The sequence below is a fragment of the Gnatocerus cornutus genome, chromosome 1 (genome assembly GCF_029298725.1).
Source record: "Gnatocerus cornutus isolate USDA-ARS CGAHR chromosome 1, icGnaCorn1.1, whole genome shotgun sequence".
In the NCBI taxonomy this organism is placed as follows: domain Eukaryota; kingdom Metazoa; phylum Arthropoda; class Insecta; order Coleoptera; family Tenebrionidae; genus Gnatocerus; species Gnatocerus cornutus.
In genome coordinates this window covers 14171016-14183453 of record NC_142233.1, presented here as the reverse complement: position 1 = coordinate 14183453, position 12438 = coordinate 14171016, and the positions used below count along the sequence as shown (strand labels likewise).

Genomic DNA, 12438 nt, shown 5'->3' with positions numbered 1-12438 from the left:
TTTGAAGCAGGCTGGGAACTGTTGGAACAAGCGATTCGACGGCAAACTCAGAACTATGAAGATGAACCCAACAAATGCTGATCCATGCGTATATTTTGCTCGACGTAAGGGAATTATTATTTTACTTATATACGTAGACGACATTCTGGTTGCCTACAACGAAAAAGAAGACTTAAAATTTGTTCAGGTTGAACTGAGCAAAGATTTTAACCTGAAAGATCTTGGGAATATCAGTTACTGTTTAGGAATTGAAGTCACTAAAACTACTGAAGGATACACCATGTTACAAACCAGTTACATCCAAGAAGTGTTGAAGCGTTTTGGTATGGAAAATTGTAACGCCGTATCCACTCCCATCGATATAAGCTCTAAATTGAAGAGAGGTTCGGAAGACACAACAGGAGCAGAAAACCTTCCTTACCGTGAATTAATCGGCGCGTTAAATTATATCGCCGTGGCTACAAGACCCGATATAGCATACGCCGTAAGTCACCTGAGTCAATTTAACAGCTGTTATGACGTGACTCATTGGATCGCGGCAAAACGTGTCCTCAGATACTTAAAGGGGAGTAAAAATCTGGGAATTCGCTACAAGAAGACCGCCGAAGAACTGATGGGCTACGTCGATGCTGATTGGGCGGGATGCCATGTAGACAGAAGATCATACACGGGGTATGCATTCTTACTGGCTGGTGCCGCTGTTACTTGGGAGTCTCGAAAACAGCGTACCGTGGCGCTATCATCGACCGAGGCAGAGTACATGGGGTTAGCCGAAGCTGCCCGCGAAGTTATCTACTTAAAGAAGTTCTTACAAGAAGTAGGTCTAGCCATGTCCGATCCAACTCTGATATACAACGACAATAGAGGGGCTCTACTTTTGTCTAAAAATTCGGTTCATCACGCTAGGTCCAAGCACATAGATATTAAACATCACTTTATCCGAGATGTTCTGAAGGAAGAGATCGTGAAACTAGAACATCTTCAATCCGAGAAGATGCCAGCTGACATTTTTACTAAGGGTTTGCCAAAGGAAACACACCAAAGATGTCTCAAGTCGCTGGGCGTTTCTTCTTTGCGTGACGCTCCATTCGAGGAGGAGTGTTGAAATTGGCGCCACCAAATTTGGCGACTGGAGCGACACTTCTCAGTGTCCAGAAGAACGAACATCCAGTCAACCAATTTAAAGAATTTTTATTATTAAGTAGATACTTTTTCAGGTTCATAACTAGTTCAACAGTTTTCAAAATTTTTGGTTTTGATGCTAAAATAAGAAAAGCTTTTGCGTTCAATACTGCAAATTTGAATTTTAAAATCGAAAATTCCGAACAATTTTTAGCTTAATTTGATTTACAATCGCGCAAGCAGAAAAATCCCCGGATAATAAAAACTAAGGTTGAATACACGTGTTGAACACATTCGAAGGGCTACATGTAAATAAAGCTCACATAATGTAAATAAGACGCGCTGGCGCGTCCCCTTAAAGACGAATTTTAATAAGAATATGTAAGTAATTTATGGAAAGTTCTCGGGCTTACAATGGAGATAATTTAAGACTTAATGATCCGACAGTGACTTTAATTTGACTTCGTTAGACGGTGCTGTTATTATTTGCCTGTGTAAATGTTTTGTGTCGATAAATTTATATTCTGGGAAGATGGAGGCAAATCCTCAAATAATTGCGCTGTGATCAAGAACGAAAAATGCTCAAAAGACAGTCTTTTCGCGCTCTGAAAGAAATTCTCGAGTGAAAGGCCTTGACCTCATCGGAAGCTGCCCTTGTGACCCTCTGCCAATCAAACAAGACGTCGAAGTTTCCGCAAACGAACGAATTCTAGTTGGCGGCTTCACATAATTGCGTTGTTTACACAGTGCCTAATTGTACTTTTTGTTTTGCTCTTGAGAGGTTATTAACTCCTGAAAACTTTAGGGAATTCTTCGTTGAAAAATCGAAAAAAGATTAAATTGACTGTCTAAAATAGTTATTTGCATTCGAGCAACTGTAAGTAGAAATTTACGTCTCGACGGCGATGGAAGCATGAGAGCGAGCTTTTGCTGTAACGTCTCGGCGAGAGTACTGTACATATTTCTATGTATAATAATTTTTTGCCGCACTGCTGCGGCGTTTCCGCACTGTTAGCACAAAAGTACAGAAAACTGAGCGTTACAAAAAACCAATTACACTAATTAACGTTACTCGCTTATCGATTGCTAACACGTGCCGTTACGTGCGCTGTTTCAAATATTGCTAATTGAGAATGTGCATCTCAACGTGAGCCAGCTCTGACATTTTTGCTAGAATGAAATTAATTTGAAATATGCAAATAGACGAAAACTTCCAGCAACAAATTAGTATAATTGATTGATTTATCAAGAATTTATATTCAAGAATGGTTTGAAATAATCACCAGCGAATCAAACCATATTGGGTACGAAGTATGCGAATGAATGTGCTGAGAATAATAAGTAAGTAGGAGAAAAATTACAAGGCGGGTGATGATAATTTTAGGAATTGGATTAATTACGTACGAGAGAGCAAAAAAGGGGATTTTTTAATATGTAATTATGGTGGTATAATGAGGACCAGCACAATCAAAATTGACTGTATTGACCGATGCATTGTCAAACTATTTTTAATTTTTTGATATTAAACTAATGAGCGGATTTGTGTAGGTAGATACGTGTTTCTATTTATATTTTGTGGGTCAATTATTATTTATTGAATTTACGTGTTCTGTTATTTTACATACTAATTCAACATTAAGTGGAAAATTTGAAAATACGATTGCCGGCTAATAGTATATTCCAAAACAAGTTGCAGAAGTGGCTATGTTGCAGCACGAGTGCTGAAATTCGTCTATGCAACGAGTTTTGGACACTATTTTTAATATTACGGACTCAATTTCGAATTTTCCTTTTGTTTTAAACATTCTTAAACGATTTAAGTCTGACACCAAAAATCGTGCCAAAAATGAGCCATTTCTAAACGATTTTAGTAACTTTTCATTCCAGCACGCATTTTGGTGTAAAATAAAAATCACTAAAAATCGTTGTTTCACCACTAGCTGCCATCTGTTTCCAAACTGTGAAATTAAATTTCTGGTTTACAAGTGGATAAAAAAACGTATTTTGAGTTGCCTACATTAAGCTAAATATTTAGTAAGGAAGTGTGAAGGAAGTTTCAAATGATGAGGAAAAACGCAAATTCTAACAGTACTTTTTGAGACGTCCTCAAAAGAATTTTCCAATAACATTTCATCTTCTTGATGGAACTCGCTACTTGTTAACATTTGTCACGCCCTTTACGTGTTCCATTTTACAACGCAAGTAACACAATTTTAATATTTTGAAACCGGTGAACTAACTCTTCTATTTTCCTCGAGTCTCTCTAGAAATTCCCGCCAAAGTTAATACTTAATTAAACTGGCGCCGTATCCGTCTCTAGTTTCGTCGAAATAGAATTTTCCAACAAAATTTGAGGTGAAGTGCCACTTTTTCTACACTGGACTCAAAGTTTTGGTGAGATTGTGGCTTTGACTTTTATTTAATTTCGTGATTGGCCAAAATCGTTAAATTTTGGACTTTATAAGTTCGGCAATTTTTGCGTTAAATCAATGAAATTTGGTAGATTTATTCCTTTCGGACTGCATAATCAGTGTACCAAATTACAACATTTTAGAACAGAAAAGGAAACAATTTTAATTTTTTTTATTTCTAGGTGTAGCTAAAAGCTGAAAATTTTCAACTTTCTCTATAAGTTTGACAATTTAAGCCCCAAAACAATGAAATTTCGTGTTTTTTCTAAATACTTATTAAAGGTATTAAATTACAGAAACAAGAAGTGAGACAATTTTGGAATTTTTAATTTCGGGGTCTAGCTAAATATTCAAAAATTTTGATTTTACTCTGCAAATTCGACATTATTAGCTCTAAAACAGTGGAATTTGGTGGATTTGTTACCTTCTAGATGCTTATTTAGTGTATCAAATTTTAAAAATTTAGAACAATAAATAAAAAAAATTGATTTTTGAATTTCGGGGTCTAGCTAAATATTCAAAAATTACGATTTTACTGCGTAAATTCGACAATATTAGCTCTAGAACAATGAAATTTGGAGGATTTGTTACCTCTTAGATACTTAATTAGTGTGTTAAGTTTCAAAAATTTAGAACAATAAATGAAAAAAAATTGGAATTTTTATTTTGGGTTTTAGCTAAATATTAAAAATTACGATTTTACTCTGTACATCCGACAATTGTGGCGCTAAATTAATGAAATTTAGTGGACTTGTAAATTTTTGGAAGCTTATTTGAGATAAATTGCAGTATTTTAGAACAAGAAGTAAAGATTTTAGAATTTTTAATTTCGAGGTCCAGCTAAACATTCAAAAATTAAGATTTTACTCTGTAAATCCGACAATTTTAGCTCTAGAACAATGAAATTTAGTGAACTTGTTATCTTCTAGATGCTTATTTAGTGTATCAAATTTCAGGAATTTAGAACAAGAAATGAGAAAATTTTGGAATTTTTAATTTCGAGGTCTAGCTAAATATTCAAAAATTACGATTTTACTCTGTAAATTCGACAATACTAGCTCTAGAACAATGAAGTTTGGTGGACTTGTCACCTCCTAGATGTTTATTTAGAGTACCAAATTTTAGATTTTTAGAACAGAAAGTAGGACAATTTTGAAAATTTTTATTTTAAAGTCTAGCTAAAAACAAAAAACCGACTTTCTCTACAAGTCCGACAATTTTAGCGCCAAAACAATGAAATTTGATAGAATTGCTTTTTTTATATGATTATTTATGACACTAAATTTAAAAATTTTAGAACAAAAAATAAAAGAAATTTGGAATTTTTAATTTCCACGACTAGTTAAATATTAAAAAAGTAAGATTGAATTTTGTAGATCCGACAATTTTAATGTTAAATCATTAAAATTTGGTAGATTTTAGGTTTTAGGTTTTCTTAAAAAGCGTGTAAAATTATGAAGTTGCTCTGCTTTGGTCAGGTTAGTACTTTTCATAATGTTTTTGTAAAACTGATCTCATGTCCCAAAAAACGCAGTTTTTATTGATTTTAACACGTAATTTTGAATATAACTTAAAAATTATTTCATCAATCTTACAAACATTTTGTCTCGAACAAAAAACAGATCTAAATCGATACTAGAAAAAAACATCTTCAAAATTATTTAAAATACAACAAAATCTACAACCTTATCTGACTAGTCCGAAATATGACCTCTGTTTGTTACACTGTGTTATCGTAAAACAATTGAATTTTTTCCCATGTTTTAAAGAAAAGATGAAGAAGCAAAGGTTATTGGTTTGACCATCCCAAAAAGTGTCTTTTTACGGACTGTATATTTATATTTATCATTTATATGTAAGTGTGGTGCAAGTGTAATTTAGGTGACTAGTATAAAAACTGCTATTTTTATAGACTCTGGTTTAAACATCGAATAACTTTACTTATTCAACTTGTTATGACTTGAAGAATAAGCAAATACGAAGACTGATGCAACAAATATACTTTATCTGACTAGTTCGAAATATGTCTTTCTTTAAAACAATTAAATTTTTATGCCGCTTTAAGGAAAAGATAAAAACGTAAACGTCATTTGTTTCACCATTCCGAAAAGAGTCTCTTTACGAACTGTATAATTAATATAAGTCGCTTGAAAAGAGAGAATGTAACGATGTTGCAAATGTAATTTACTCGACTAGTACAAAAACTGTTCCTTTTATAGATTCTTGTTTTAACATGGAATATTTGTACTTGTTTAACTCGTTATAACTTAAAGAATTAGCAAGTAAGAAGACTGCGTTGCAAATATACTTTACCTGACTTGTCCGAAATATGTCCTCTGTTCTTTGTACTGTTTTATAGTAAAATAATTGAATATTTACGTCTGTTTAAAAAAAAAGATAAAGATGAAAAGGTCATTTGTACGAAAAGTATCTCTTTTTCGGACTGTATAATTTTATCAGTCGCGAACAGAAAATGTAACGATGGTACAAATGTAATTTATTCGACTAGTTCAAAAACTGCTGTTTTTATAGATTCTTGTTTTAACAAATTAACTGTACTTGTTCAACTTTTTATGACTTTTAAAAAATAACCAAGTAAGAAAACTGTGAAACAAGTATCCTTTATCTGACTAGTCCGAACTGTGATGACTTTCTCTGTTATTTATACTGTTTTATAGTAATACAATTGAAATACAACCTGCTTTAAAAAATATATTTATATACAACCAAATTTTAACCGACCATTTTAAAAAGTGTCACTTTACGGACTTCAAGGTTATCAGTCGACATAAAAAAGAGAATGTAATTATGGTGCCATTTTTATAGATTCTTATGGCCTGAAGTAGCAAGTATACTTTATCTGACTAGTCCGAAATATGACCTTTTCTGCTCATTATTCGGTTTTATAATAAAACTATTAATTTTTATATTTTATAAAGAAGCCAAGGTTATTTGTCCGACCATTCCGAAAAGTGTCTTTTTACAAACTTCAAGGTCGACATAAAAGAGATAAGGTAATTATGATGCAAGTGTAATTTATCCGACTAGTACAAAAACTGCTTTTTTATAGACTCTTGTTTGAACATGAAGTAACTGTACTATTACAATTGGCTGTATCTTGAAGAATCAGCAAAAAAACCTGTAGCACGAATATTTTATCTGACTAGTCCGACATATGACATCTGTTCTAAGTACTATTTTATATTTAGTAGAACAACTCAATTTTTAAGTCTGGCTTTAAAGAAGAAACGCTGAAGCAAATGTCATTTGTCTGACTAGTACAAAAAGTGTTTCTTTACGAACTCTAAAGCTCTGATTCGACAGAAAAAGTAAGTGTACTTTCTTTGAAAAGACCGGGAAATAAAAGGTATAAATATACTTGCGAATGAAAAATCTATAGAACATAAAAAAGAAACATTGTAGAAATTTTAGGAGCTGAAAACCTAAAATCCTGAAAAGTAGACAAAAAAATCGCAATATTCTAAGGATTTTTTATTCTTCTAAAGTGAAATGCGAAGCAAAAGAGAAGAAAAAGTTTTGAACCGTTTGTTTTTCAAAATTTTCATCAGTTTTTCTCAAATATCCCGTTTGGAGACTTCTTCGCGATAAAATACGCGAAGTATTTAAAAAAAAAACTTATTTTACAAATATCTCCGAGTCCAGACCTGCTAGAGCAAAACGGACTTCGGATTCAGAATCCTGAGGCAATTCTACTTTATAAACGAAACTTTTTAGCCCTTCAAAGTGATAATCCGTCTCAAAAAAGTGATGATTTGCTTATAATAACACACGTGGTAACCGCTTATTTGCTTGATGATAAATCTAGCATAGACCTAATAGCACAAAATCATGTAACAAACTCGTTTTAATATAATTCCGGGCGTTCGTGTGGCTCACAGCCCACGCTTGTAACATAACCTCTGGAGCTAATTAGTTAAATAACTAAATAGAACGATTAAAACTATGATAGGTAGTCGCAATTTCCTAAGAAACGAGTGTGACGAGCTGACATTTACATGAAATTCGCACTAAGAAGATCTTAATTTGTAGTGTAAATAAACTTCTTCATTTCTTCATTCCTTTATAATTTATCAGAAAGAATTCAAATCTTCAATTCAGCTGTTTTTGATTGCACATTAAAGACGAGAGAAGAATGTTAAAACCATTTTGAAGAAGCGTTCTAATCTGAAACCTCTTAGCATTCTTAGTCCGGTAGCTTCTAAACCGCAAGAGATAGCAGTGTGTTTGGCAGCGTTTCAAACTGGCGACACGTCGGCCCTTTCAATGACATATTGCGATTTAAAATCGATAGATTAATTTCTGAGTTATGCAAAAAGCGGGAAGCGAAGAGCCACAAGAAAATTTCTGTTAAATCCGACCAAATATTTGATGAAATTTCGGCATGAATGGACGAATTAAGCAACGAATAAACTGTTCATTCAATTAAATTATGTTGAAAGCTGCATTAGATTTGGCTAAACTGGACTAAACGAAGTCGCAATTTGAACTGAATTTGACAATGTAATCGATTGGATTAAGTGCGATTAAACGTTTGACTTAATTTAGTGTGAAATAAGTTCGATAAGCGTAAATACATTCGGATAAATATTTGATTAAATTGTACTAAACTGGGCCAAGTCGAATTAAATTGTCACAATTTGAAGTAAATATCCGATTAAAGTTTAAATTCGAAATTTGACTAAATTTTTAGATATAATAACTGCGTTTGATTTAAACTCAATTTGACTAAAATTAGCTAAAAATTAACTAAACTGTGTCTTGGGGTGAATTAAATTTGACTAAAGTCATCTCGATTCTATTAAATTCGACAAAATATTTGAATAAATTTAGTGTAACTAGATAAATAAGTTCTCTAAAGTTTATTCATACATCTGGAATAAATAAATTGGTCTGAACTTGATTAAATTCGACTAAACATTTTATTACTAAACATTAAACTGGAAAATGACACACATGGGTAAACTAGTCCAAGATTAAAGTCTTAAATTCGAATAAATTTGCTTAAATTGAGTCAAATTAACTAAATATCCGTCTAGAACAAGCCAAAATTAAAGAATATTTGCGTAAATTCGACAGATCTCACTTAATGTTTAATTAAATACGAGCCAATATTTAGTTAAATTTAATCTAAATGAAATAATTTATGTTACCGACTAAGAAACATGTTTAGGTACGCTAAATAAATTTTAATCAATACTTGACTAAACTACGTTAAATATAGGACGATCGGAATGTCAAATAAATTTGACTAAAATCGCCTAAATTGTGTTAAATTCGACCAATTATATGTGAAATTAGTAATTAAAGATTATTACAACTGAATTGGTTAAAAGTAGTCCTGAAGCTAAATTTGGCTAAGCAGATTGACTAAATTGTTTTAAACGATCGAAAATGGGTTCATATTTGGTTAATCTTGAACAAAATATATCTCAAATATGAATAAATTCGCCTAAAATGTGTTAAAAATACACTAAACGTTTGACTAAATTTATTGTAAAGCTATAATTAAATACTTCATGGTCAGAATAAATTGGTTTGAGTTTGATTAAATCCGGCTAAATATTTAATTAAATTGTGATATTTAGCAAAAGCAGATTTATGACTAAACCAGTTTAAGCATAGTATTGGATTTGAATAAATTCGGTTAAATGGTAAATAAACTGAATATTTGACTTAATTTAGAAGCCACTAAACTGCCTAAATTGGAAGGAATTTGCGTAAATTCGACCTATTTTAATTAAATACAAGTAAATGTTTGATTAAAAATAAGCATACATGAACTAAATTAAGCTACCGACTAATAAACAAGTTCAAACCAAATTAATTCGAATAAATATTTGGCTAAATTACGTTAAACGCTAAATCACATTCGGACAAATTAAACTGCGTCTAAATTTCGCCAAAATTTAACAAAAATCGTTTAAATTGTGTAAAATTCGAATAAACATTTGAGTAAATTTAGAGTAAAACTACTTTGACAACTAAATTAGTTAAAATCGTTTTAAATTTTTTAAATCGATTTCACATTTGACAAAACTTGACCACGCTGAGCTTTACTAAAATCCCCTAAATTGTATCAAATTCGATTAAATATCTGTTTAAATTGATTAAATTAAAGAAAAATTTACACTCTTACTTAATAGCGACTAAATTTATTCAAGCAAACCTAAAATAATAATGCTCTGCAAAAGCCCCATTTGATTAAATTCGGCTAAATATTTGATTAAATTGTGATACTGAGCAAAAGCAGATTTATGACTAAACCAGTTTAAGATTAGTCTTGCATTTTAATAAAATTTGTTAAATGGTAAATAAACTGAATATTCGACTAAATTTAGAAGCCAGTAAACTGCCTAAATTGGAAAAAATTTGCGTAAATTCGACATAATTATTAAATCAACACGAGTAAATTTTTGATTAAAATTAAGCATAAATAAACTAATTCAAGCTACCGACTAATAAACAAGTTCAAACCAAATTAATTCGAATAAATATTTGACGAAATTACGTCAAATGCTAAATCACATTCGGACAAACTAAACTAAACTGCGTCTTCATTTCGACAAAATTTAACAAAAATCGACAAAATTGTGTAAAATTCGAAAAATCATTTGACTAAATTTAGTGTGAAACTATTTTGACAGCTAACTTAGTTAAAATTGTTTTAAATTATCGAAAATGGATTTACATTTGTCTAAATTTTACCACGTTAACTTATTAAAATCTCCTAAGTTGTGTCAAATTCGACTAAATATCAGATTAAATTGAAGAGAATTAACAATTTCAGTTAGTAGCGACTAAAGTTATTCGAACAAACCTAAAATAATAATGTTTTGCGAGAGCCCCATTTGATTAAATATTCGTCAAATTCGAATAAATATTAGATTTGATTAAATGTTAGCAGAAATAGTGACAGAAACAGCTAAACTTTGCTTTAACTGAAATCAGTTCGACTAAAATGTGTTAAATTATATTAAATATTTAACTAAATTCCGACTAAACCCTTTCATACGACTAAATATTTTATCAAGTTTTATTACCAACCTAAGAATTTAATTTGTTTAGGCGAAGTTAATCGTGTTAAACATACCTTTAATTAAATTTTCATGAATGTATAGATACACTAAAATCGAATAAATATTTGATTAAATTATGGAAAATAAAAAATTGTTCACAGTTGACATATAATTGTATCGCATTTGATTAAATTCGTCTTCATTTTGTGGAATACCCGACTAAATATTTGATTAAATTAAAGCAAAAATCAATAAATTTGTATTAACAATAATTATTTTCTTTTTATCTTTAGCATTGTTCAGTTTTGTCGGAAGTTATGCATTTCAAATCGCCTGTATTTGGAGGTCAACGCGATGCAAAGCCCACATTGTTAAAATCAGTGCTACCAACATAAACAGAATTCCAAAGCCGCGATATTTTTTCACAAAACACGTGTAATCAGCAGCAGGCCTTTAATCGAATTAAGTTGCATTTCATGTTCAGATTGAATGCACCTAGGCGGAGTGTAACTGACAATGTTTATCTGGATATAAAAAATCAAACTCGGCAGGTTCATGCGGGCGCATCACTAATTCAAAATCCGCCAAAACTAATTGTTTTGTGATACCAAAAATCGTGCTGTAATGAAAATTGTTGTTTAAGAAGTGTCGTTTCTTATTGTAGCACCAAAAATCGTGCTGTAATGAGAAGAGTATAAGTCGTTGGTTTGGACACGAGCCGCTCCGCGGCTCGTGTCCAAACTTCGCACTCGTGCTGTAATGTAGGCCGTTCTGCAACTTGTTTTGAAATATACTATTTTTCCGGAAAATAAGTAGTAAAAGGCGTGTTATCGCCGCAAAAGGAAAATTTGCGATTTTCAGCGCATCAATAAAATGTTGTAAAATCGGAAATGGATTTGATTTAGTTCGGAACCCAGAAATTCAAGCATAAAGCTTCGATTACTGGCTGAATTGTCGGCAGTTTTTCAAGCTGTGCCGCTTATCCGATTGTCTTGTTATCCCGCGCCGATGTAAATCCCGCGATTAATAAATAAATTTCCCCGGTTGTATGAAATTGCAGTAATCCATCACCGAAGAATCACTTACCAGGTTTATCGAGGTCGTTGGGGGTGGAATTATCCTCCAAACCATTGAAGTTCGAAGACACCTGAGGCGCGGTCACCAAATAGATGGCAAGGATTCTCCAAATCAACCCCATTAACACTAACATGTCATCCTTACATCTCAACACTGAAATAAATCACAACACAACACTAAATTCCACAAAAAATTTATAATCCTCCTTGGATCAACACCACTGGCACTGAGACGAAACTCACTGCGGCCACCGAAAAAATCCTGAAAACTTCACGTTGGCGGATCACGGGCGTGCGATGGCATTCTTGCGGCTTTCCGGTTCCGGACTTTCGACGGCATACGAAACGAGCTCTTTCGCGGTCATCGCTGTACTGAGCGCGCTAGGAGGCTCCGTTCTAGCTGCGCTGCTCTTCCACCTTGCTCGCGCTCCGCTCTCATCTTCAGCCCCGAGTCAAACTACCCTTCGGTGCTGATTTTACTTTGCTTACGTATGTATTATATAAATACCCTCAATATCTCTTTGTGGCTCTCTTTAAAACGTCGATACGTCGCAAATATTTCTCTACCCGGAAAATTATTTCTAACCAATTGCTGACGTGAATTATTGATGCCCGGACCGCCCATCTAATGAAAACTTCCACTTTTTTAGGCCCATGCAAAGAGCGAACAATTACACGCTCCGGACTCCCGGATTTTATAATTTGCGTCACTATTTTTATTATTAATGTGGCCAGGTAATGGGACACGTCGACAATTTGTAGGACACGTCACACCTGAGCTGGTGCTGTTTT

General features: G+C 32.6%; 1 protein-coding gene across 1 annotated transcript in view; it reads right to left on the bottom strand.

Annotated features, from left to right (window-relative positions):
* Window positions 1-12025, bottom strand: part of side-IV (sidestep IV transmembrane protein) — a 475641-nt gene extending 463616 nt beyond the window's left edge. The window contains exon 1 of the mRNA XM_088044905.1: window positions 11657-12025. Within this exon, the coding sequence (XP_087901031.1) occupies window positions 11657-11780 (124 nt within the window). The 5' untranslated portion in view covers window positions 11781-12025. The remainder of the gene's footprint in view (window positions 1-11656) is intronic.
* Between the last annotated feature and the right edge of the window lie 413 nt (window positions 12026-12438).